The 27,587-nt window shown below is 44.0% G+C and overlaps 2 protein-coding genes across 5 annotated transcripts in view; one reads left to right on the plus strand and one right to left on the minus strand.

Annotated features, from left to right (window-relative positions):
• Positions 1–2,227: 2,227 nt before the first annotated feature.
• On the plus strand, positions 2,228–4,929 carry dbx1a (developing brain homeobox 1a; the record flags this gene model as incomplete). Its single annotated transcript, XM_083916551.1, has 4 exons — positions 2,228–2,594; positions 2,682–2,783; positions 4,328–4,530; positions 4,648–4,929. 4 exons carry the CDS (start codon positions 2,228–2,230, stop codon positions 4,927–4,929), a joined length of 954 nt encoding a protein of 317 aa, XP_083772677.1.
• A 559-nt stretch (positions 4,930–5,488) lies between these two features.
• Positions 5,489–27,587, minus strand: part of nav2a (neuron navigator 2a) — a 108,866-nt gene continuing 86,767 nt past the window's right edge. For all 4 annotated transcript variants that reach the window (XM_083916018.1, XM_083916017.1, XM_083916016.1 and 1 more), the window contains 19 exons: positions 26,821–26,873; positions 23,087–23,110; positions 22,614–22,688; positions 20,094–20,177; positions 19,851–19,974; positions 18,824–18,993; positions 16,305–16,477; positions 15,773–15,926; positions 14,710–14,896; positions 14,378–14,478; positions 14,179–14,274; positions 13,755–13,932; positions 13,261–13,496; positions 12,856–13,007; positions 11,944–12,015; positions 11,642–11,838; positions 11,436–11,554; positions 9,533–9,733; positions 5,489–8,130 (listed from right to left, as the gene is read on the minus strand). In XM_083916018.1, the coding sequence (XP_083772144.1) occupies positions 8,005–8,130; positions 9,533–9,733; positions 11,436–11,554; positions 11,642–11,838; positions 11,944–12,015; positions 12,856–13,007; positions 13,261–13,496; positions 13,755–13,932; positions 14,179–14,274; positions 14,378–14,478; positions 14,710–14,896; positions 15,773–15,926; positions 16,305–16,477; positions 18,824–18,993; positions 19,851–19,974; positions 20,094–20,177; positions 22,614–22,688; positions 23,087–23,110; positions 26,821–26,873 (2,522 nt within the window). In that variant the 3' untranslated portion in view covers positions 5,489–8,004. The remainder of the gene's footprint in view (positions 8,131–9,532; positions 9,734–11,435; positions 11,555–11,641; positions 11,839–11,943; positions 12,016–12,855; positions 13,008–13,260; positions 13,497–13,754; positions 13,933–14,178; positions 14,275–14,377; positions 14,479–14,709; positions 14,897–15,772; positions 15,927–16,304; positions 16,478–18,823; positions 18,994–19,850; positions 19,975–20,093; positions 20,178–22,613; positions 22,689–23,086; positions 23,111–26,820; positions 26,874–27,587) is intronic.

Here is a 27,587-nt window from a genome sequence, read left to right on the forward strand (position 1 = left end):
GCTGTTTTTACTCGGCCTGGTAAAGGAGCGGGGACGTGGCAAGCTTGCAAAGCTCGTAGAAATTAGTCTCGGTCAGCCCGAGCAGCCTATGCTTCCTGCTAACCATCTGCTTACCGCTCACAAAGGGAGGATTTCGGGCAGCCAAGTAAAGGAATACGGGGCTCATAAAAAAGCTTTGAAGGTCTCGTTACTCAGCGGAGGTGTAGCTGTGGTGACGGAGCGCCGTGTTAACGCCCGTTTGCGCGTCCCCCCACCATGCGCCCGCGGAGCAGACGCACCTCCGATCAGCGTCGACTCTCTCCAAAGGATCATTTCACGGAGGCGTTCCCTTTTAATTATCGGATCGTGGCCAGTTTATATCAGATTGATGTCGAACCACTTATGGTTATTTGAGGTGATCCCGTGATGATGCGAGCCACTGAAGACAGAAATGTCACCCAGTGAATAGAGCTGACAGCTGACGGGGATAAACCCCAAAAGTTTGTTTACACACTTTATTTATTTTATTTCAATTTTATTTGAATGATTTTGAAACATGTTCGGAGTCATATTGGCTGGCAGAAATAAACATCAATAAAATATGATATGAAATAATATTACAAACGTATTTAATATGATTTGGTTATTAATATCACGAGCAGATAACACGCGCATAACTCACAGTAAGTCCATGATACAGGGATACTGAGGAGTTTGGGAAAAAGAGTATAAATATAATTAAAAAAAACCTATTTTAATGTAAAGGAACAAGTTTGTAGACCATTTAAAAATAAAATATTAACCCAAGACCTAGGCTGACGGTAACATTCATAAATCACAGCTTTAAAAAAAATTAATTAAATGATAAATATGAGTTTTTTTCGTTTCTTGAATGATTTTAAAGCTAAATTGAATTTTCCATGTTTTAGTGTATTTGATTTATTTGAATTCAGGTTTCAAACTGGCAACTTTTTGGCATCTTTTTTTTTTTTTCACCTCTTTTTGCTGTGCGACGTATTTTCGCCTGATTGCTTTGCTTTAACGGGTTTTCGGGGGCAAAGCTGACAGAACACGACTTTCAGGCTCCGAGTCGCTTTAATAGGAGTTTTATTTGGGCTCTCAGTGTCCGCTCATATGAATGCGTTTTAAATCAAATCACAGATGCACTTTTATTCAGCCGGTTAAAATAGCAGAACAAAACCGTCTTTAGAAATAAAGCTTTTTTTATTCCTCTGGGCTTTTTTTTTTTTTTTTTTTGAAGCAGCGAGAGGGGAAGGAGAGAAAGGCCGAGGGGCGCCTCCTCCGCAGCTGAGGGTGACAGTTAGTTCATGGTTAACAGGATCATGAGCGCACGGCTCAGGCCGCACACTTCTCCTGCGCTCGCTGAGCTGCGGCTCCGCGCACTGAATGAAGCCTGCGCCAAAAGAGTGATATTTAACACATCTGTTAAAGCGTTTTGATAGCAGAAATCCCTTTAAGACATTATTCCATGACGAGGGCCAGATTGAGTGTTGAGAATCCTATGAAACCCTAAAACTCATTTACATTTGAGGTGCTGAGTGTCTGCAACAGTGTACAGAATGTAGATTAAACAATAAATACACTCACTTATTCTATTAATAAAGTATTAGATAGTTTAAAGCTCATACGCCTGGCTGTATGTGTGTGTGTATATTTATTTGTGCAGCAGTGAAATTAGAATAAAAGAATAATTTAACATTTTTAATGAGTATATTTTTATATCCCGCACAACAGAAAAACACCCTGAATGGACAAGAATGAAGTATCTTTTTTTTTTTTTTAAGTAGGCTCATTAAAAGTCCCCTTATGATGACTGGATCTGTAACGATTGCTCTTTAATTAAGCCGCTTGCCTCTGCCAAACAAAACAAATTGAAAGGAAAGTGGTCAACATGCAAAATTGATGACTGAGCCTCCTTTGTGGTGGGGACTTTGTGTGTTGCTTGCTTATGAAGTCTAATGCAATCATAAATTGCGTCCTTCGGCCAATCAGCAGGCCGGGGGATGCGGCATGAAAGCGACCCATGTGGAGAACTTTGTTGAGCCCCATTGTTGAGGCTGTCAGCCCTGAGCTGAGGACCGGGGGGGGGCAGGCTGCTATAAAACTCCTCTCCCCAGAGTGAGGAAACCAGAGGAGCTAGCAGCCATTCACACGACTGTTTCTCTCCCAGCTGACACGAGGAGTATCTCACATTTCACACACTGATTCTTTTTCTCCAAACGGGACCATGATGATCCCAAGCGTCCTCGCGCCTCCTGCCTTCTACCCGGGGCTGTACCGGCCTGCCGCTGCTCTGCCGCTCCACCACACCCTGCCGACCGCCTTCCCCACCCACTCCAGCTTTCTAGTGGAGGACCTGCTGCGGATAAGCCGCCCCGCCACCTTTATTAACCGGACTGTCCCGTCGGTGTGCGCCTCCCTGCCCACCGCCACCACCACGGTGTCCTTCAGCGGCGCACACGCGGAGCGCGCACTGGCTACGACCGCGGTGACGCGCGAATCGTGCTCGCCGAAAATGTCGGTGTCGAGCAGCAAGGACCCGACCTTTCTCAAGTTTGGAGTGAGCGCCATCCTCGCACCTTCACCAAAGATCGGTGAGTACAGCAGAGTTTGTGCCTTCGTGTTGAGTGTTTTCTCTAAATCTCCTCTGGATCTCTAACGTGTGTGATGTTCCTCCACAGCCTCCTCACACCCGACATTTCACAGCCTGCACTCCAAGACCTTCCCCATCCCCTGCTTTGACGGAACCTTTCACCCCATATTCAGGACGCCTTATTTACCAGGTATGCGCAGCTTTTACGCATTTCTCCTTTCTAGATCCATCTCTCTTAAACCTCTCTTTGGACTTCTGTGTGAACTTATTGCATTGAAATGTAAAACACTCTCGCACCCTGTCATATTTTTTTTTTCTTTTACCCGAAAAGAAGAAATCACTGTCTTATTAATGGTGACGCTGGCTCTGGCCCCTGCCCAGACCCACCCACCCCCTAATTAACCAATTATCCCAAATCGTCACGCTCTAAATTTGAGGCGGGGTGGCGAGTTATCGTCCCCCTTTGCTTCCCATTGGGGGGCGTTTTGGCATTTCTCTCGCCCCGCGTTTTCCCACAGAGCCCGGGGGGCCACCGGGCCGCTGTGGCGGGCAACAAAGCTTTCAGCACCGTGACCAATTTGGTCAGCTCCCACCGGGCGAACCACCCACGCACCCCGGAGAGTGACTTTTACCAGGGGGGCCAAAGGCGTGAACCAGTCATGCACTAATTTCCCTATTAGGCGCTATTGAGAGTTTTCAATATTCTCACAAGACCACATAGCGCGTCGTTGTTCCTGATTCTTCTGCGGCCACAGGGCAGCTACTGTCGGGAGGACGTCCAGTTAGCGGTGCGCAGGCAGGGAAAGTGTCTTGCGCGGTGGGTGCCCATTTCTTTTTTTTTTTTTTTTAAAGCCCAACTGGATCAAAACTGTCCCAGCTGGGGGAAGTTTGTCCCCGCATGCTGCACTGCCCAAAGGTTACCACTGACCTCCAGTCCTCTCTCTCTCTCTCTCTGTCTCTCTCTCTGTGCCCTAAATGCTTCTTATCCAGGCGGGCCAATCAACGAGTTGAGATAAAGAATAATCTCTTAGAAAAGTCTATAAAGTCGCTAGTCCGTGCTTTCATTCAGCCACATCATAATGGAGATGAAGTCTTTTCATGGGCTCAGCTGAATGCCTCAACAAAACAACTCCAGCGCCCTGAATAGCTTTTCGTGTTCATTTAATGAAAATGATTTGAAGGCACGAAGAAAAAAAAAAAAAAAAAGCGCCATTCCCCCTCCACTCTTCACCCCCCCCCCCCCCTCCCCTCCGGGCATCAGTATTCTGGTATGCAGTTGTGTTTAGTTTGAAAGTGTAAATCTCCCTTTGTTGCGATAATATATGGCCTTCGCCGCCTGTCCAGAGTCTTTTCTGCGTTAGTTCATTACTACACAATTACCGTTCACGGTTTATTAACTCCTCTATCCGCCCTCACAGGGTTCCTTAAAGGATATGCTACCTCTTTACCATACCAATGCGGTTGGGGACCGGCCAATGTGCTAATTAGTCACCTCGTGCCATTTCACTCAAAACGGAGACGTATTGCACAGTTGCAAAGGGAGAAAACTTTCAGTATAACAACCGGTTGAAACGTATGGCCTTAAAGGGGGATCATTATATTCATATAGACGCCTGAGTGGGTTAAAGTTTAAAGTTTTATTTTCTAGCTGCTGCAGGATCAGTTTTTTTTTCTGAGATGTGGCAAAGAAAACAAAGCTAACAGCTTCCTTATTCTCTCCTGTTTCTCTCGCAGTATCTTCATCCGTTGTCCCCATTCCCGGGACCTTTTCGTGGCCCCTGGCCGCCAGAGGGAAACCCCGGAGAGGGATGTTGAGGAGGGCGGTGTTCTCCGATGTGCAGCGCAAGGCCTTGGAGAAAATGTTCCAGAAACAGAAATACATAAGCAAGCCCGACAGGAAGAAGCTGGCCTCCAAGCTTGGCCTAAAAGATTCACAGGTAAAACTTCACCAGTGCGCAAAATGCTCATTGTGCCGTGCGTAATTTGCGCGTAAAGACACGTTAAGTTGCACATTCTACAGAACTTTTTCACTCATCCTTTCTCCACCTCCACAGGTGAAAATCTGGTTCCAGAACAGGCGGATGAAGTGGAGGAACTCCAAGGAACGAGAGCTGCTGTCCTCCGGTGGTTGCCGCGAGCAGACGCTGCCCACCAAAGCCAACCCGCACCCGGACCTCAGCGACGTGGGCAAGAAGTCCTCAGCTGAGGAGGAAGATGAGGAAGAAGAGTTCGGGAGAGAGAGAATGAGGGCGGGGTCCAGCATCTCCTCCCCGTCTCTTTGCAGTAAGCACTCGGACTTCTCAGAGTCAGACGAAGAAGAAATAACAGTATCTTAATTTATTTTAAAAAGCAAATATAGAGATTATAACCCGCGTTTTGTTTTCACATGAGACTGTGACCAGATTTGTAAGAAGCTGACCCCATAAATGTCATTCAAAAACAAGTTTTACTCCAGTGCGCATGCTTCATCGGCGCGTGCGCACTGTACAGGTTCTGCTTCTAAAACCCAATTTGCTGTTTTGCACAGCTTTGTTCAATTGTACAGTATTTTGTACAATTTTGTATGGAGGTTTTATGCCAAGAATATTGAGTTACTTTTACCTTGAATAGAGTTGTTTATTGAAAAAAATGTAGCTATTTCGTTAATAATTTATATGAATGTTTAATAAGTATTATGTGCTGTATATATGTTTATTTCACACGTTTTGTACAAATACCAAATAAAATTGTAAACAATTCCAAGTCAAGTTTGTGTGTATGTCTTGTTTTTGTTTGTGTTTTTAAAAAAAGGAACCGTCTCTCCCAAAAATCAGTCATAAATAATCATCACTTTTATTGAATCACAATAACTTAAGACTAGTACAGTGATATCAGATTTAATTCTCCGAGCCCTGGACAGACCAGTGATGACAAACGGCATCAATCTGCTCTGATGTAAGGAGACTGTACACAAAATACTTATTTTCAAGTACTGTAACAAATCGGCTAGAAAAGGGTCATCAAAACGCTGCGAGATAATCAACTATTTACAAAGTTATGTTACATATAAAAAAAAATGTACATAGCAAAGAAGGCTAAACATTCATTGAGTTTGTGAGTAATAAACTGACGGACTGATCGAATGCTTCAACAGCATCCACGCCTCTCGGAGCAGGCTTTACTCAGGACAACCAGAGAGTCAGTCTCTTTGTGCTTACAAGGACCATTAGCAGGAGAGCCTCTATAAAGTACACATATGGACAAAAGAACATGGGCCACAAATCTGAGACGTCCTCGCAAATCAGGTTCCAAATCTGGAAACCACGCGGGGGACAAACGCACATTTTGGCTTCTGTTCGGAGAGCAGAACGGATGTTGCATAGGATCTGTGACAAAAACACACTGAAAGCGATGGACGCTGTGCTGCACGACATGACCCCGGCTTTAAACATCCGCCTGCCCTTCCCAGAAGGCAGGCTGGGAGGTTTAAACACAAATAAAAAGTACAATATTCTCTGTGTTTGAAGCCAAAGCAATGATTTCAAACCGTTTTACATTATCGTTCAACCACGAGTACCTTCACACCTTTAACCTCAGATTAATTACTGTATATCACTAGAAACAAGCAGCACACTAGTTTTCACTTAATTAGTTCAGGAAAGTTTTGTTCATTACAGGTCACATGAAACAGACTGTGAGCGTGGTGAAAGCACGGTTAGAGGATGGGGATGAGGTATAAAATCCACACGTCTTCTTAAACTTCCCTCATCAACCAATCAACCTGCAAAACGTTCCGATTTTCGAGCACCAAAAAACATTTATATATTTCTCTTTCTCGCTAGTGGTCCACATATTTACACCAGCTTCACAGCACCGGGTCACACATGCATACAACTTAATTTGAAAGCCAAAGCACTGCTTCTCATTCACGTCTCAATCCCACGGCATTGGTGTTTGATATGATGAGAGGCCGACGCCGTTCCCCCGACAACCCGAGGTGCTCGAGGAAGAGAGAGTCGCCTCGGAGCCCTGTTAAGTTTACAGCCAAATAAAGAAATCGGCTAATGCACGTAGTCTGTTAGAAAAGAGTAAGGCATTGTTTGTTAAAGTTCAGTCCAGCACCGACAGAGATTTGTGCTACAACAGCCTGTTGGGGCCAATGTGCATGGAGATCTTAAAGGATCATTGAGTGGTCAAATTGAGAACGTAGAAGTGGTAGAGGCGTTGTTTCTGACGGGATGCGTAAAAGTTCCAACACAGATTGAAAAGGACATTTTCTCAAAGATGGTGAAAGGATAAATCTAGCCATGGTGAATGTGGATTTCCCAGTTAGTGTGCTTTTTTGTGAGAACTAAGACTGTTAAAGGGATTTTATAAGTTGGATTTTGGCCTTGCTTTGTCAAATTCACTATAGATGTTGGTGTCTGTCTTTGGCCAATCAAACATATGCACTTCATATGTTATTCTGCTCCATTTCAGGGATGTAACCGCTGTGGGCCTGGGTGAAAAGTGCCATATGATGTTTCCACCTCACTGGTTTAATCGAAGAAGCTTGTCTCCGCAATTTGGTGATTTTTCTCTACAGACTTTGGCTGCATTTGAAACTGCAAACTAAACCAGCAGTTCATACTGATCAGGACAAAATGTAGCGTGCAGTATGCAACGGAAGGCAAAATTCAAATGTGGCTCTGATATAGTTAGTAGCTGAATAAAATCAGTGTCTAGAGTTTAGGAAGTGATAAATGATCTCTCTGAGGAGTGTGACTGTGAGTCCGCTGTAGGACCGAACATTCACTTTGCCTCGATTTATCCTTCACGCAGACATCTTCAGCCGCAGAGGGGGAGGAGGAGGAGCAGAGAGCTGTCTGGCTGTTTCATCCATCCAACCAGCCGCGGGTGCAGCAGCCTCCTCTATGTTCTCAGCGGCCGGTAGCTCAGGCTCACTGATGCTCCAGACACGTGGGTCTGTATCTCCATCTGCAGGCGGCAGAGAAGCACTGCAGCTGGGCAGGAACAGGAGTATCTCAGCCCGTCGAGCTGGAGCTGAGGCTGTGGCTCAGTGGAGATTGGAGTCCCCCTGGCTGGTGTAGTATGCTGATGGCTAGTGATGACACCTCACCAACAATAACAGGCTGTGTGCTTTTATTCTGTCTGTCTGAAGCAGACGTCAGGCTCCTGACAGAGGAGCCACGGGCCACAGCGGTGAAAACAAAACAAAAACAAAAACAGCGCAGTGCAGTAGAAATGTTGCCCGCTTTCTGAAATGCAATTTGAACCTTTTTTTTTTTTTTTTTTAAATATTTGGGTTACCTGCACCCAAATTAAGGTGGCTGGATTTTGTGGCATGACATTATACTCTGAACAAGACGTTCTCACCGTGAGAACAGTTCTGTAAAAAAAAGTTCCTCCTGAAAACACATCCCAGTGTTGCATCACAAGGTCGACTCCAGCGACGAGTCCAGGAGGTCGTCCTGGTGGCTGTTGCTGTTCGAGTCGCTGTCGTAGCTCTGCGGGCTCGACGACGTCGCCGCCTCCTTCAGACGCATCAGCATGTTCATCTGTCGGCAGAAATAGTGTCAGTCAAATTCAATTCAAATTCAAATTCAAAAAACTTTATTTGTCCCCGGGGGGCAATTCAGGGCACACAGAGCAGCAAATGACGACAGTGCAACTATACGAAGACATTTCAACCTAACAAAAATAATAAAGTGTAGAAGAAGAGGAAGTGTCAGGATGTTAGTACAGGTTAGAATCCAGTCACAGAGTTAGATACGGAGAACAGCAGAGAGGAAAGTGTCTAGATGTTAGTACAAGTTGAACACACACAAGTCACAGTTAGATACACAGAACATCGTCGGCGTGAGATGTAGAAAGACATGCGTGTATCAGATGTAAGCAGACATGTGAACGGGTGTATATGATGTAAACATGCAGTAGACTGTTGAAACAGGTACAAACAGAACTGTAGTGCAGAAAAGATATAAGTCGAGCTTTACAGCTCAGAGATGGAAGAAGGACTGAAGGTCCACTGACGAGCTCTCACACTCCATAGCAAGTTAGGAAGCTGAGGGAAGTCAGTGGACCTTGAGATCAAAAATATTTGCTTAACTGTTTTTATTCAAAAGTCAAGAATGAAAATGAACATACTCATTTCTAATTCACTGCATATTCTTTCGACTTTATTTTCCTTGTTGCAGAGATCCTATATACAGGGTTCCTACACATTTTCCATTTCAAAATTCCAGACTCAAATTTCCAGCAACAACTGAATACCAATTGTAAGACGCTTATTATGTCAATAAATATTTTTAAAATCCTACTTTTAACACATATGTTAAAGCCATTAAGTTGCCATGTAATTACAAGACACTTTACATACGTGTTGTAGGTCATATAAGTGAATGAACTCCAAACCGAGACGTGTTGCAAAGTATTTAATTCAAGCTAAATGCTAAAAGAGTGGAATTAATAACTGTGAACCTGCACCCCCTAAAGACAGTAACACAAGTCTGTGCTTCATGGCTTTAGATGGAGTAAACATAATTGTAAATAAATAGAATTATGCCAAATAAAAATAAATCATATCTAAAATGTAGACGACACGTATGGAAAAAAGTTCAATGAAAGAGAATCTCAGTCGCACAGCGAACTGTAACCATGGTAACCCAACACCATCCTAATCCAGCATCATCACATCATCTACAGGTCGGCTGTGTTGCGTCATTAAACTGGTTTTAATTTGTATATAATAATATATTTTATTTTAAAATGTGAGATAACAGTCTGGAAACAACACAGACATTTTTCCAAACTCTTTTCCCCTTTTTCCAAACTTATCCAGACCTGGAAATGACTCAAATTAAATTCCAGACTTTTCCATACCGCATAGGAACCCTGTATATATGTGTCCATGACTGCCTTGTCTAAAGCGAGGCTGGTATTCACGTGTGCGTCGCTCACCAGTGGGTCTGCGTCGCTGTCGCTCTGTGGTGGCTCTTTCCTGACTCCTTCTCTGGGGGCGGAATAGCCATCGAACCCCACATCCTCCGGGCGGAGCTGCAGCAGCGGGGGCCAATCAGCCGGAGTGGACGTAGCTGACCACGGGTAGGTGTCGATCACCCAGGCAGCAGGGTCCTCCCACGCAGCCCTGCGTCCGTACAGCTACAGAGAGACACAGAACGTAGCACTGAGATATTCTAGAAGTGGCTTAAGTGGAGCTTGTGATCGCTGAAGGACGGTTTTATGTGGAAACTCCTCGAAATTGGTTGAAACAAAAGCCAGCAGTTATAAACGGCACAATATCTGATTGTTCTACAAAACCTAAAGAAATGTGGTTGTATGGTCAACAAATTTCCGTTCAAATTTAACACCCAATGAGCCGACTGCAGTCTTTTTATATTCAATTCAATTTTATTTATAGTGCCAAATCATAACAAAAGTTATCTCAGGACACTTTACAGAGTAGGTAAAGACCACACTCTATGACTTATTTATGATTTACATAGACCCAACAATTCCCCCGTAGAGTACGGTGGCAACGAAAACCTTCCCTATAACAGACAGGAACGTCAGACAGACCCAGCTCTGTGGAGGAAGGACATCTGTCTGCACCGGTTGATACAACTGATTTATTGTTGTGGTTGTATTGTATTTTCTATATTTTTGTGTGTTTTAATTTCCTTAGAGAAACGTTGGTCTTGTTAGGGATTTTAGGGCTGCAACTAACAATTATTTATTTTCACTATTGATTATTTTCTGGATTATTCGATTAGTTGTTTGGTTTATAAAAGGTCAGAAAACGGTGAAAAATGTGGATCAGTGTTCCCCCAAAGTCCACAGCTCAGAGATATTCAGTTCACTGTCACAGAGGAGGAAAGAAACCAGAACATATTCACATTTAAGAAGCTGGAGTCTGAGAATTTTGACTTAAATTTTGACTCAAACCGATTAATCAGTTATTGAAATAGTTGGTGATTAATTTGATAGTTGGCAATTTATCCATTTATCTTTGCAGCAAATGGTAAATGGTAAATGGACTTGTGCTTATATAGCGTCTTTCTAGTCTTCTGACTACTCAAGGCGCTTTCACAGTGTCTGTCACATTCACCCATTCACACAGACATTCACACTGATGGCAGTGGACATCTACAAACCATCTGATTTAACCATTCACACCACATTTACACACCCATGCGCAGCACGAGGAGCAATTCAGGGTTCAGTGTCTTGCCCAAGGACACTTCGACATGTGGACCGGGGGGAGATGGGGATCGAACCACCAATCTCTTGAACAGAGGACGACCCACTCTTCCACCAAGCCACAGCACCAATGTATTTGTTTTTAAATTATTATTATTGTTATTTTTAAATAACGGATGCCTCAGTATAAAAAAAGGGTTTTCATTCTAGCGTGACTACATTGTGGTTCTCTTTCCAGCTGCCCTTCACTCTCACTCAGAGGTTGGTCTGGTAATCAGCTGCTGGCTAATTAAATCAGATGATAATTACACGCAGATTTAGAGTACAAATTGAATCCATTTCACTTTGATGAGCATAACCCCGGTCCTCTGAGAGGGGAGGTGTATCAATCTCTCATTACACTTTGACTTCATTCAGGCGGATCCTTAAACGTCCCCTCAGGATGTTCAATTAAGTCTCTTTTTTAATTAGTTTTATTTTTTATAGCTAGAACTATTCCAAATATCCCAGACCTGAAATAAAAACTGTAATCCTTTGTTCTCTGGCCACAGTCTAATCTCAAATGGGAACTTTTTGAGCTATAAAGAGACTAACTGTGTGCGCATGCGTGTATGTGTGTGTGTGTGTGTGTGTGTGTGTGTGTGTGTGTGTGTGTGTGTGTTACCTGCAGTCCCTCTCGTACGGCCTCCAGCATGTAGGGGATGATGGAGTAGTTCCAGAGGTCAGTGAACCAAACCCTGGATCCCTTCACGTCCATGGGACAGGACAGGAAGAGACGAGGTCCTGCGCGCCACAGAGCACAGAGGTAAGACGCTGATTGTCGGGACACTCACGTGGAATAAAGGCGTTTTTTGTGCATCAGTCTCTTACCGATGGTGACGTCGGAGGAGCTGTGTGTCTCCAGGAAGCGGTTGAGGTGGTGCCAAACCCGCGGGATCCAGTCGATGATCTTCACCAGCTCCATGTTGCGTGTTCGGCTGCCGATCTCAGTCTCGATGAGCTTCCTCCTCAGGTAGCGGCCAAGGAAGCCTTTCACTGGCTCCATGTGGTTGGCACACAGCACCCACCTGATCAAAAAACATATCAGGGCTTTAGACCGTATCTCTAAGATTGAAATGTGTTTTAAGATTCTTTCTTCCAGGAGTGAGTGGAGGATATCAGCTGCAGTTTACCTGAAGTTGTGGTGAAGCTGCAGGTTGGGGGCAGATGACGTGGCTTGGCTCATGGTGCCGATTATGTAGGGGCTGAAAGGAGAGACAAATACTGAGTATTATTCTTTCTTTCAGGTAACATCAGTCCATTTAGTCATAACATACTTGATGAGTCACTGGACACAGTGTGTTAAAGGAGAGGGTTTAAATCTGCTTTGAATTGTGTGGTACAACTCCTGTAAGGTCTTCTTTATCTAGCAGAACTCTTGCATCATCTCACTGTAGTTAGAGCACTGAGGACGAATCACATGCTCCTGGATGTTCTTAGACCCAGACACAGAAACAGCTGCGGTTGAGCTTTTGCGGTGGCGGCCCCTGATCTCTTAAACAGCCGACCTGTTCACATAAAGAACTGCTCAGTCTGTAGAAACTTTAAGTGGCTGCTGAAGAACCATCTTGTTGGCGTTCGACACCTTGACCTTATCTTCTGTTGTACTTCAATTCTTTTACTATCATTACAGTTATTGTTGTCTTCTCTTCTTACTGTTGCCTTTTATTCATTTATGTTGGTATTACTACGGTTCTTTTTAATGTGCTATACAAATAAATCTTGACTTGACAAGTGAAATGAAATATGTAATGGTTAATTTCCATACTGTACAAATATTTATACCTTAAACAAACCTGCAAACTTTTCATTAATGCAGTGGCTACGCATCCAAATTCATAATTATTTTTCTTTTTTTTAAGATCGTTTTTGGCATTTTTTCCTTTATTTGACGGGGGAGGAGGACGAGAGACAGAGAGAGAGAGAGAGAGAGAGAGAGAGAGATGTAACCATTCGGCCATTGACAGCGCTCCAAACATTAATTTTTTTGTACGATTGTGCAGATGAATGAGTGAACTACTGTGAGCAAGTGTGTGTGAACTGACCAGTGCTGGTAGTTGCAGTTAAAGACACCGTTGAAGATCTCTCCCAGGGAGCTGACGTGGTGCAGGTTGTCCAGAATGACCACCAGAGGGCTGTCTGCCCCCGGGACACCGCTGCACTGCTCTGCTAAACCTGACAGGTACTGACGCAACTCCTACAGAGAGAGAGAGAGAGAGAGAGAGAGAGAGAGAGAGAGAGAGAGAGAGAGAGAACATCAGGGATCATGTAACCACTAGTATTTGTTGTTTTTGTTCTTTGAGCATCAGGGTTTTCTACACCAAACCTTTCTGACCTCCATTCGGCAGAACGTAGAGACGGTTCAAGGTCAACCCTTGACCTTACTTCTTTGCCATGGTGACCTTAATCTCTGCAGTTTTAAATTAACTTCCCAACCCCCTGACAATCACCTTGCTGGACTTGTGGTCTACGTTGAAAGTGACGACAGCGCGCGGGGTCAGAGGCCGGCCCTCCAGCAGCAGCAGGTGTCGAGACATCTGATTGGCCAGGTAGGTCTTCCCTGTACCGCTGGGGCCCGACAGGATGACGCGCCTGTGCTCCTTCAGCAGGGAGACGTAGCGCTGAAGCATGGGCTTCGGGATCAGAGTGTCGAACACCAGCGAGTCCACGTTGTCACTGCTCACACCTGAAAACACACGCACGTCAGGATATTTAGTATTTAGTAAGTATTTGGCCTTTAAAAAGACCTCAAACCTTCATTAAGAGCAGCTGGTGAGTGTAAATGAAGGTTGTGATAGTTTACCAGCCTTCCAGCATCATTTTCATTGGTTATTTGGTGAATAAGAATTGGCTAACATGCGGTATAAGCTTGAATGAAACTGGTTTTAAACTTAAACTGTGAAACGTCTTACAGACTGGGCAGAACAGAGCAATGTGTTGGTACCTTTGAGCCGGATGTTGATGGTGTTGCTGTCTCCCACCAGGTAGCCACAGGGCAGCAGCTCGGGCGTGTGGGCGGCGCTGGGGATGCTGGGCCGGAGGATTTCCCCGATGTTGTATCCCTCCACGCTGTCTGAGCTCAGGCCCAGCTGGCTCATGGGGTCCACATGGGTGATGTACTCCTGTCAGACACAAGGTCTCTACATTTACAGGATGCTTTTGTGAAGTTTCTTAGAAGAGGAAACAGCTACAATGCCTTTTTTTGGAAATGAAAATGTTTTTGCGGAACAGAATCACATTTCAGTGTGTGATTAAGGAAATATTCATATTTCAAAGAACTTTGAGTTACAGTAGAAAAACCTTTCAAAGACTTAAACGTCAAACAGTCCTAAAACACTGAAGATGAGGTTATTCCTGTTGAAGTTTACCTTAAAAAGGCGTCGGACCACTCCGTCCAGGACGTCCCACTTGGTCTTGCCACTCACACCGATGCAACCAATCAGAAATTGACGAGGCCGGCCCTCCTGAGATGGAAAACGGGGCTGATTTTAGACGCCAAAAAGCCTTCAGGTACATGAACAATCTTAACCAACAAAAAACAGTTTGAGTTGTGTTTTTCAAACTCACCTCTCCCCACTTGCTGTCCTCGTCTAGGCTGACGACCATCTTCACGTGTCGCCCCTCCTTCCTCATCCCTCCCTCTCCGCCGGTGTCGTCCAGCAGCATGTCTGACAGGAAGGTAGAGAAAAGTCAGACAAGGTCAAAATAACAAATAATAAAAAAATCCAGTCTGACAGATATAATGTCATCTATTTATTGGAGGAACTAACTCATTTGCGGTCCACACTGATCTCAGACACACATTTGTGTTAGTAAAAATTTGCAATCCAGTTATAACAGACTTTCAGTATCTTGTATAACTCTATTGTGTAGGTCCCATGACATGAGCTCCGTCTTACCCAGGCTGGTGGACTCGCTGGTGGTGAGGTTGAGGCTGTGCTGGGAGAGCCCCGGCCCGGTTCCCTGGGCCTGGCAGTGCGTGTGAGGGGGAGGAGAGGAAGAGATGGAGGCCTGAGAGCCCATCCTGCTGCCGTGATTCTCCACCTTCAGACGGTCGTTCTCTGTCTTCAGCTTCTCAATCTCCACCTGCAGAGACACACACACACACACACACACACACAGACACACGGTTAGCCAACAAAAACATCACAATGAATTTATGAAATTAAATTACAGTTCCCCCTTCAGGCCAACTTATGTACTTGTGTTCAAATGCCTGTCAGTGCAATGACGTCTCCTTTCCAATTAAAAAAATTATAAAAATCTGACCAGAAGTTTGTCAGATGTTGCAACTAATACATAACTAATACTAAATATTCCACAGCTCAGTTACATAATGCATTTCTGTAAATAACACTAACTACTACTACTAACTAATACTGTCAAAATAAACACATTTAAACTGAAGATGCCAGCACTCACCAACAAGTATATCACACTTTAAATAATGCACAGTAGCAGAGAAAGAGTCAAATCTTAGCTCAATGCTTTCTGCTGCTGCTGCTGCTGCTGCTGCTGCTGCTGCTGCTGCTGCTGTGCATTGTTGAAAGTGTTATATACTGATTTATGAATGATGAGTGTCAACTTCATTTTCCAGTAGTATGATTTTTGGACGGCATCCGTAAGACAGTTGAGTAGAGCACACCAGTTCTTTTGTTTAAACTCATTTAACCCACCCAAATTCTTTTGGTCAGTTTGACAGAGAAACAAAAGAACCTCTACCATAACGCAGTGACGGCATACACAGAGAATGAAAAGTGTTGCTGCACTTCTGGCGACTGCACCCCGATCACTGATGTCATAGCTTGTCGTTAACAATCGCTGTCGGAGCCAAAGCCTTTGCTGACAGTTTCAATGCAGTGATTCAGTGCTGATTTACCCTTTAATTTGAAGCTCTCTCATATATATGAGCGCGTGCGTGTGTGTGTATGTGCGCGTGTGTGTGTGTGCACGCTCGCAGACCTGCATGCGGTTCATGGCCTCCCGGAGCTGGTCCAGCTGATGAGCGGAGCTGAGAGCCTCCAGGCGGATATCGGTCAGTTTCATCTCCTTCTCCCTGAGCTCACTGCGCAGCTGCATCACCGTCTCCGCCTCGCTGTCCAAACACTCAGACAGTCTGTACACACACACACACACACACACACACACACACACACACACACACACACACACACACACACACACACACACACACACACACACACACACACACACACACACACACACACACACTCACACACACACACACACACACACAAACACACACACACACACACACACACACACACACACACACACACACACACACACACACACACACACACACACACAGTTTAGTGATGTGAGATAATGTGATTTAAGCAGACTTTGGTTGTTTCCCCATCTTTACCCTTTAAAAAGTTTCAAACAGAGATTATTTAGATATGTCTGTACAGAATAAGCTTTATCCTAAATAATGCAATGCAATCACATACAGACAATGACGTCTACGTACAGCGAGTTGGAGTGTGTGTTCCGGAGCATGTGGCAGGAGGCTGCGGTGCCATTGTGAGGCAGTTTAGGGGAGGACGGCAGCGAGGAGTCCGTCATCTCCTCGATGTCGGAGTGAGAGGAGGCCGACTTGGGAGATTTCTTCTTACTGAACGCTTGTTTGAAGGAGCTTCGCAGCTGCAGGTAGAAAACAGAGAAAAGGAGAGGGAGACGGTGAGCATGTGAGGAACACAACTCCAAAACAACACGGCTGAGAGGGAGGAGTGTGCCGGGGGAAAGTGGAAGAAAACAGCTGTGAAAAAGTGCAAGTGGGTCACAGGGAGAAAGGGAATTATGGGTAGACTGCCTTATCACTTGAGCTACAGCTCTTAACTCAAACGCTGAGTGTGAGGAGTATATGGCTACTTATGGCTCATTGTGTTTTTGTGTATCATTGTTTATTATTTTTAAATACATTAAAATCAGTTAAAGAAATAAACAAAATGATAATTGGATATTAGGTTCTTTTTCAATGGATTTAAGGAGACATTTTGAGCACAAAACAGATGTGTGTGTTTGTGTGTGTGTGTGTGTGTGTGTGTGTGTGTGTGTGTGTGTGTGTGTGTGTGTGTGTGTGTGTGTGTGTGTGTTTGTGTGTGTGTGTTTGTGTGTGTGTGTGTGTGTGTGTGTTTCTCTTCGTTTTCTAAAACTACAATGTTTTCTAAGCTGGACGCGTCTTTGTGGAAATTAACACAAAGAAATTAAAAAAAAAATACAATTACGAGCCATATTCAAACTACATGTAAACGTATAGGTAAGATCCATGTCAAAATCGGTTCGATTTCCTCATATTGTTTGAGCGTTTGTGTTTAAAGGAGAAATCCACCGTGTATACTTTACAAAATGGTCGCCATGGTGAATAACCATAGTAAAGTGTCAGTTACTGTGACACTTAACTGAAGACAGATTCAAACATCTCTTTTCTGTTTTTGCACTTTGCACTTTTTGCATCATTGCTCTGTTTTCTTATCATGTGGGAGGAATTGGTCTCTGTGCCTCGTCTACAATCTTTTTTTTGTCTTGAAACGTCTTTGTAGCTGTCAGATGTCATATCAAAATGGATCCAGAGACACAAATTACATGACTAATACATTCTGAAAGTATGTTCTGATGGGTTTTTCCTTTCAAGAGCTGGCTCAAGTGTCATAAGAGCAGTTTTCAGGGGAGAAGCAGTGTTGGGGAGGAGAGGACAGGCACTACGGTGGCAGCAGAGGACAGGAGGAAAAGGACAGAGGTTAGTAACCTAGAAAAAGTGCAGGGGTTAGGCCGCTTTCTTTCTTTCATCTCACACAGCGTTACCATTCTTACCTCATAGACCTGCCACATGAAGCGAAGCAAAGGAAGACAGAGAGACAAAACAGCACATGTTCATATGGGTTGGGTGTGTGAATGTGTTCTGGATGGACACAGATTAAACGAAAGGCCCCTACAAGGACCAAAGCTGATTTTATTTGACCTCCAGGCAGCTGCAAGCTAATGCCACATCACCACCACCATGAAACTGGCTCTTTCATGATCCATTATATACTTGCAAACACACACACGGCCCCTATACACTCCACATCACACACACTGTATAAGCACCTGCATGGAGGTGCCTGCTGTGGGGTCTCACACACACACACACACACACACACACACACACACACACACACACACACACACACACACACACACACACACACACACACACACACACACACACACACACACACACACACACACACACACACACACACACACACACACACACACACACACACACACACACACACACACACACACACACGGGAGGGTCGTTTATTATTACTGTGACCTAAATCAGGAAACTCGACACGAGCTCACGTCTTGTAACAGCTACCATAATAGCACCACACTGCTCTAGACTTCAACACCGGGATCAGATGGTGACAACCACAGGCAGCTAACACAACATCACTTCAGCCTACGGGATGACAGAGAGGAGAAACGTACTTCTTCATCTATGACTTGTCCTCCAGTGCACAAAAACGCCTTTCAGCAACAAAAAGGAGAAGTTTGTAAGTATGTATGTATGTATGCATTTTCCCAGCTTGGGATCAATAAAGTATTTCTATTCTATTCTATTCTATTTTGTTGTATGATCACTAGTAAAAAAACAAACTGTGAATGGACTAAACACGAGTCAGTTAACACTGATTTGGTCATTTGCAGGTCAAAGGACAACTACTGAAAACACATTTAGCTCCGTTTTTTGATCTGCATATCACCAAACACATCATTACTTGGTATTTACTTGGACTGAGTCTATGAAAATCCTAAGTATATTCACCTTTTCCCCCGTAAACGCTGCCTAAAGAGGAGAAACCCAAGCGTGTGAGAATGACACACGTGAAAATGCACAAAGAGACAAAGACAACAAAACGTCATGAGTCCAGGCTGGCTGCTTGTTAGTACGTCATCACAAACTTCGGGTTTAGTAGTTTGAAATTCCCAGCATCTTACCCAGTTCTTCTTGTTCTTCTTCTTGTTTTTTGCGTCCGTGTCCATGTTGGAGCCCACACTGGAGTGGCTGGTTGCGCTGGCGACACTGCTGACGCTGTCGGAGGAGTGCTGCCTCCTGATGCGCAAGTCTGGTTGCTGCTGCTGCTGCTGCGAACTGCCGTTACTGCCGGCTGAGGAGATACAGACACAGGAAGGAAACAAGGGTCAAATATTAGTCTAAAACATGTCTTTCGTTAGTCAGTGTAGTCCACCTCTGACATGATAAAGGTTTTCCTTTGACGCTCCAATGGGCTCGAAATTTGAAAGTGACATTTTTTTAATTCGTTCCCTGACATTACAAAGATGGAGTGAATTATACTTCAGACATCTTTTTTCTGTTTGCTTACCTATTGCTTCAGATATGTTCCCCTTCTGACAGGAGCAACACACAACACAATAGCCTTGACTAGTGCAATATCCATAACACAGAGCATGCAATGTTTGTTGAAGGCCCAATATGTTTCTGAATTAAATATTGTGGCGCTGCAGAGAAATCCCGACCTACGAGTCCTATTCTGCAGACAACAGAATCCATCTTTGTTTGGTACAGATTGATGCAAAAATCACATCATGCTCGTTAAACATCTCTCAAAGAAAATCAGAATAATTCAAAAATGAAAATTCCCTCCAATATATTGAATCATATCACGATTGCAATTGGATTTTTTTCCTCACATAAAACAGCCCTGTCCCTGACACATCAAAATGTCTGTTCCTGTATAAAACGTTCCAGTTACTTTGTGGTTCAGAGAGATTGTCAGATCCTTTTTGTACAATAATGACTTTCTCGTGCAGAGTGCACACGGACATCTTGTCTGTGTACATACTGATGAGCTATATTTCGTGGAAAACCATTAAATATTCTATTTCTATCTACTATAGTAAACGTCTGAGATGTTGACACAAACGTCTGATTAGAAACGTTAACTCTGGCTCTTTGAATGTCCCTGCCCTGCGTGTGTTTGAGTCTTTGCAGTGTTTGTCCTACCTGTCCTGTCCCCTTTAGGTGTGAGTTCAGGTGTGTTGATGACTCCATTGATGGCGGCCTGAGCAACGGCGTTCTGCTTCTTCAGCAGCTCGATGGTCTTCCTCAACTCGTTCAGCTCAGAGTCCTGCGCAGAGGGAACGCCACAAGGATCAAACCAACAAATCTACCGCAGGGACTACGAATGTGAACTTTGAGTAGTTTACAGAACAGTCTGTTCTTAAACACAAGTGCAGCTGTCTTCACCTTCTGCTCTGCCGTCAGGGTGAGACTCTTCAGTCTGATGGTCATGTTGCCCAGACTCTGCTCGAACGCTGCCACCAGGTGAGCCTGCGGGAGAAACAACAAAAAAGAAATAATGTAATCTAGGAACAAACCTCCTCCGACACTTAACTTAATTCTCTTGCAATGCCTCATTAGATGTTCATGTTTGTAATGCATCTTCCAGGTTTGACACATGCATCCAACACTTAAAGTGTCACATGTCAGAATATAAACAGCAAAACACAGTTATAGGAAAACAGAAAAATGATACAAAACTAGAACCAAATCAGCTGTCCAAGAGAGTTCTGGTCACCACAATTTAGCCAAATATCAACTGTAACTTTCTAAGATATCCAATAATCTCAGTCTGTGAAGAGAAAATGTTTTTCTCATAAACCTCCTCTAAAGATGTTTGCATACTAGAGGGCACAGAGCCTGGATTGCTGCTGCTTCTGGGGGGCTTAAAATTTGAGGGGAGCCAGCACCTGGTGCTGCTCGCTGCTGAAGGTTTATTCCCTGACAATACAGCAAAGAATAGCAACTGTAGAGAGCTAACTGGTTGATTTAGAGAATATGAAGGAACGCATCAACACTGTGCTGTGATAAGCAGCAGAGACCTTGAGCTGAGAAAAGGAACCCAAACAGTCGACTGCTGCATCTGACAAAATGTGTCGACCTTGAGGCTAAAACCCAAACATGACGCCAGTCAAGGAATCCTCGTACCATAACTGGACCCAAATAATCATGCCTAAATAATAAAGCCCTGTGATAAATGATTATTCCCCTGTAGGTTGGCTTTGAACTGGTTCCCACGCTACAAACACAAGACTGAAGCCAAACTGTTACATCATTTTTACCAAAAACAGCCCTTTGGAGATGATCCATTGATTCATTCATGCTAAAAGAGTCCTGACGACATGAAGTCATCTTCGGGTAAACCTCTTTTCACTACAGTTTGGGTGACTTTTTGTTTTGTTTCTGGCTGATAATGGAAGAATACGTTGACTTGACTTTCTGCCAAAGTTGCGCGCAAACAGGTAAAACAAGCAGTTTTCAAAGAGACCAGTAGAAATAGAAGACAGCATCGCGTCTGGAGAAAATAAAGGATTCAAATGATGAGAAATAAGCACTAAAAGATTTGAAAACTTAACTTTGAGTAGGACACTGCAGATTATGCTGGTTTAGACACCAGTTAAACAAGGGTGAGCAGGGTCATCCTTCCCTGTGTTGTACTTTACAAATAGAAATGATGTGCAGATGCCTGCAGGAAGTGTGTGTGAGAGTTGAGAAAGGTGTTGACTGATGTCTGATTCAAGTCGTGACTTTTCGCTGCAGAGGATGTTCTTAGATTCTCGGCCCCGGGGGGCTCAAAGGTGTGTTCGGATAATTCATCATGCGTCTGTGGTGTGTAATCAAATATTTGCGCAGACAAAGCCCCTAAATCCCACCTCATGACCCCCCACTACTTCACCACTCCTCTGTTTTCTATCTTTCAACACTCGCACCACACCTTCTCGAATCCAGGCGTCATTAGTTGTAAATCTTCGGTCCACATCTGCGACTGTCCTTCAACAGTGTGCCGAGACTTGACTCTCTGCTGTAATCTAACACCTTCCGTATCTCTAATCCACAGTTAAAGCACCGGCGTGCACTGACTCAGCCAGCAGATTACAAGCGGTGCGTGGCGAGACTTGTGCAATAGTGAAGGTAGGGTGGCAGAGAAGATCGTGTCTGGAGACGCTTTAAGAGCTTTTCTGATGCTCCTGCCAGATGTAAAATTACACCTTCTGATAGCAAAGCGTTCTGCAGGAGCTATCTGTTGAGTATTTGATGGATATCACTAAATGTACTCGCGTGTGTTTGGGTGCTTGAGAGAGAGTGCCAAATTTAACAGCATTGATTTTAAAATTGGGACTGTCTTTTGACAAAACAACATCAATTTTAGTCTGCTTCAGGTCATGGAGTATTATCTGAAATTACTCAAATAAATAAGCTATTGTCATTTTCACTTTCAACAGCTAAAAATAACATTATAGTATGTGAACATCTACATCGGAAGGACAGTGTGAGTGCGCCTTATCAACCTGTTGACAGAAAACACCCCTTTGCTGTATTTTGCTACATGGCCCTAGGAATGTGTCGGACTCCTCACAGCCTCAGTTATACTTTGTGTTAGGGGCTGATCCTCACAAATACTCATACATTTAAAAGAACTCTTTGTACATTTTTATATTTTTACTGATCCCAGTAAAAAAACAGCAAATACAACAACACACTTCTGTACTGGCTGTGGTCCGAAACCATCTGCAACCTTTTATTTATTTGGTATCAAATAAATAACTCAATGATAAATTGGATTAAAATCTAAGTTTGTGGGCGCAGCCTTTTCTGATTATAACAGTAAAAGGATTAAATTCTGGGTGACTTAATGTGTGACATAATAAACACAATGAGACAATAAAAATGTTCGGGAGTGTTTGTTTTGCATGCTTGCTCGCTTACGTTGGCACTCAGCTGTGTCGTCAGGGCGGAAACCTTTTCCTGGGAGGCGTCCAGCTCCCGACGCAATTTGCGGATCTGAGGATGCATAAAAAAATAAAAGAAGCGTGACATCAAAGAGCACCATGACAAAAGCATATATACCTGCTCCATTAAAGCATGCACTGCTAAACACACACACATACAAAAAAAACTGTAGCAACAAATGAGGGAGGCGCCCAGATTGGAGCTCTGATATGTTCATGTTAGGAGATGAAACACAGCGGATATATATAAAAGAAAGAGAACATACAGGTGTACCACAGGTGTTCAGACAGGAACAAGAGCCTGTTACAGGGTCACTCACAATACAGTTACACGTGTAACTAGATACAACTGTGAAAACGCCCCGATGTTCCAACAAGTCCAGCCACTGAACACAGAAAATTAGAGAGAGAGAAAACACAGGAGAGAAGGGATGTGGGCGTGAAGCTTACCTCCGACTGAGACTTCTCCTCATTCTGTAAAAACAAACATCAGAAGAGAAGAAGAAAATCATTAGAGGCATCCCTGACAGGATCCTGACATGCTTTAATGAAAAAGAAGAGCGGCTGAAGCTGCCGGAGGTCAGACTATGATGCACCGTGCACATGTCCTGACTCCTGTTTGATTTATTAGCTCCATTGGGGACAAGCTGTATAAACTGTGGAGGAGATTGTCTGGTGTAATATGTCTGGAAAGCAGAGATATCCTCCTGAAGGCATATCACTCATCTGTGTGTGTGTGTGTGTGTGTGTGTGTGTGTGTGTGTGTGTGTGTGTGTGTGTGTGTGTGTGTGTGCGTGTGTGTGTGAGGTAGTGAATCTCATTGTCACCGCAGGCTGCACGCAGAACAATAGTAAGAAAAGACAGGTAGTCAAATACACACAGAGTGAGAGCAGGCAAAACAAACGCTCACACGAACACAACACACCCTGCTGCTGCTGCTGCTGCTCACCAAAACAGTGAAACATGCAACACCCACATTTACATGTAAACAAGCTGCACCGGCAACTGAAACTGCATCTGGAAATGTTTTTTCTCTGAACCTGACTGGAGCGGGACGAGTGCGCGTGCACCAACAGACTTGTGTCTCTTATAAACGATAGCTATAGTAGGAAAAATGTGAGCAAACCAAGTATGAACCAATATATTAAAGCTCTATCAACATGTGTTACTATGAAAAATACATTACTCTAGGAAGTTTTTGAAGATATCTGGGAGAGCTTCAAGGAACTTTTGAAACATGTAGGTTATGATCCTTTAAGCCAAAGACCAGGGTGGGAGAGTGGCAACTATTACTAATAAGATTATTATTATTATTATAAGTGTAGCAGCCCATGTCATATACTGTACATGGTAATTACTGAAATATCTCTCTGTTTTAACTGAGATGTTTTTGGATGGTATAGTGTATTTGCGGCATGGAGTTCATGCTACATGAAGGTCATAGATAGCAACTGCTAATGTAATTTAGCGTGTGCTTAGCATGTGCCTGTGATGTTGTAACATGCCTGAGGGGGTAGGGGGTAGGGGGGAGATCCACAAATTGTTTGTCCAGAGCAAGGAAACACAAGTTTGGGCACATCACACATCCCTTGTCACTTTACAGTCGTGTGGTGGTCAGCACTGTCGCCTCACAGCGAGAGGGTTTCTGGTTCGAATCCCAGCTGGGGCCCTTCTGTGTGGAGTTTGCATGTTCTCCTCGTGTCTGCGTGGGTTTTCTCCGGGTTCTCCGGTTTCCTCCCACAGTCCAAAGACGTGCAGGTGCTCGGTTCATTGATGACTCTAAATTGCCCGTAGGTGTGAATGGTTGTCTGTCTCTGTTCGTCTCTATGTGTCCTGTGATAGACTGGCGTCCTGTCCAGGGTGGACCCGCCTCACGCCCGATGTCAGCTGGGATTGGCTCCAGCCCCCCCCCCCGCAACCCCAACAGGGACAAGCAGTTGAAGATGAATAAATGAATTCTCTTGTTTTTCAGACGGAAACAGAAAAATATCAGAGAAATTTCAGAGAAATGTGTTTTCTATAATAATGTGTCATCACAATCATTTAAAAGATACTATTATCATATTATATTTGATGATTCTTTTACAAGGCTATCCATTCAATTACGCTGTACTACCCTCATCAAAGAGGTTCTGTTCTTGCTCCTTTGTTTCATTAGCAGGACATCTTTAAAAGATGTAAAATGATTTCAACCAAACTTGGAGGAATGTAACGTCATGGGACAAAGAACAGGTGTTTACATTTTGATGGATAAACTGTAGATTCTATTTTTTGGAGGATGAGCTTCTGCATTTGCTTCGTAATAAACACATTAATCTCATTATATTCGATCACCTTAAGTATTCAAACACTAAGTTTCTTGACAAAAAAGCGTATTGTGCAGTCCTGGCGGAAGTGTTTGCTCTCTGGGTCGTATTCTTTAATACGACTTCTGTTTTTTAATCTACAATCATTCAGTTTTTGTAAGACCTGTGGGAGCAATGGAGCAAAACATCTGATAACTAATTATTTTTCATGCGGTTCCACCTCCCGCCCACTGACCACGAAAACAGGTTTCAACAGCCTAATGTGTCGCTGCATGTACAGCTGTGTGTAAAGCACATGTGCTCTCCGGCGTAAGTGGAAGGTTTACAGAGTGCCATCCGCCCACACATGGTCTACACACCCGAGCAGAGCTGTCAATCACACACACACACGCACACACACACGAGCAGTAGATCCTAGATACACAAACAGAGCAGCCAGTCTGTCTTGGAGGTTCAGACAAAACACAGAGATCTCACTCTGATGCAAAATCCTCGACCAGGACATGACAAACAAAACCAATCCCATGAGCTGTAAACATCAAGTCAGTCAACCAAAGTGTTTTCACACAAACAATAAAATAACAGTAAACAGAATAAAGGAATCTGAGGAAAATCTATGAATCCGCCTCAGTCAAACATGTCTGCTTTACTGATAGAGAAACATTCAGAAATATCTGCCATTATATCTTCTTTGTAATAAAGCGTTTGACTTACAGCTGAGTCTACCTCCAACAGGGCGCTAAAAGCAGAATAAAGTACTCCTGCACTCTACAGTCCTCCTCCTCATCCCTACCGTTTGTTGCCAGGGCGCCACGGTGCCCGTCAGGGATAACGTCGCCATCATTTTTGCCTCCACTCTCTTCCCAACTCTGATTTCTAACCTGCGGTACTCCGGCTCTGCGGACAAGCCTGTGCTGTGCAGACATCCAACATCTGAGAGTTTGTCTGCTACACCTGCCCAGGTGAGTAAAACCAGCCCACAGAGGGGGGAGGAGCTCTGCTGGGAAGACTAGGCTCCGATTGGGTACTGGCTGTACATGTGGGCTGTCCGTGTGTGACTGCACTCAGGCCTTTTTCCCACAGGGTGTTTGAGTCAAATATCTGGCTGGATTAGTGGGTAAATGTATAACAGCGTATTTGCCAACTCAAATGCTCAAGATTTCATAATTCCATTGACAAAAGCAGAAACTGGTTTCCACATGAATTGTGGATCTGAACTCAGACACTTGATGCTTTGTCAAGACTTTCCAAAAGGAGGTGATGCAATACACAGAGCTGTGTTTGGATTTCTTAGTTTTTCTCAGGGTTGGAAAACAAAACTGATACTGATTTAATAAACGTGTCATATGAATACAGATGGTGATCTCTTATTCATTCATTTTGTACTTTAAAGCATGAAGACATACATATATCTGTATTTTCGAGGCCGATGCCAAAAGTGATAGTTAGAGGATCCCAAAAAATCTGTTTCGTTATAGTTTTCTAGTCTTTTTTTGCCTGTTTCACACAGTTGAAAGTATAGATGGAGACAGGAAACATTAGGAGGACGAGGATATGATACGCACCAAAGATTCAAGGCAGAACTGAACCAGGGACTTTGTGGTTAAATGGTATGTAGGGGGTTCACATTCTCGTCCCTTATATTTGGTTATTAGAGAGTTGTGACTGGAGATACTCTATGTCCTGAGTGGGATATTTTACAGCTGGAAAATAAACTTTAAAGTGCTCTCTGCTGGACAAACCATATAATGGCGAAAGAAAATGTACCCGGAAAGTAATGCAATATAAATAAACAAAGATTGGTACTATATTGTATATGATATGCATCCACATAACCCATTCACCTATCTGTTCCTGACTAGTGTTTCCTGTACTTACCGTGGAGTAAATGGAAGACGTGCTGGAGACCAGAGACAGGGATGATCCGTGAACTGAAGAGACAAAAACCACAGGGATAAGTGGGGATTAGAAAGTACATCTGTACACACACACACACACACACACACACACGGTCCCATGATTATCAACAGACCCCCCCCACACACACACACACACACACACACACACACACACACACACACACACACACACACACACACACACACACACACACACACACACACACACACACACACACACACACACACACACACACACACACACACACACACACACACACACACACACACACAGACAAACCACCCACTCTGCTCCAACCCCGCCCACCCTGCACTGTTCCCCCCAGTGTTCCCAGTTCCACGACTCCACTTCCTGCCTCCTCTTGAACGTAATGACTGCAGCTCTGCGGTCATGAAGATAAAACTCCTGCACGTTACAGTCGGACCGTGGCGCAACTAATGGCAGCCCCAGCATTACTCTGCTAATGACTCACTAATCACACATCAGAGGCCGGGACACAACGCCAGCACTGTTTCCTGCCCGCGAGCAGATCAGAAGGGATCAGCAGCGTGAGGTCATCAACCACACAGAGAGGTTGGGCTGATCCCAGCAGATCCATTCATTCATTCACCTCACAGAGGGAACACACGTTAGTTTACAGCCAACTCGCTTTGATCTGACTTTGGTCTAGACAGAAAGGTGCGCGGAGAGAAGCTGAGAGAAGCTGAGAGAGGGAGAATACTCAT

Source organism: Echiichthys vipera (genome assembly GCF_963691815.1).
Source record: "Echiichthys vipera genome assembly, chromosome: 1".
Taxonomy (NCBI): Eukaryota; Metazoa; Chordata; class Actinopteri; order Perciformes; family Trachinidae; genus Echiichthys; species Echiichthys vipera.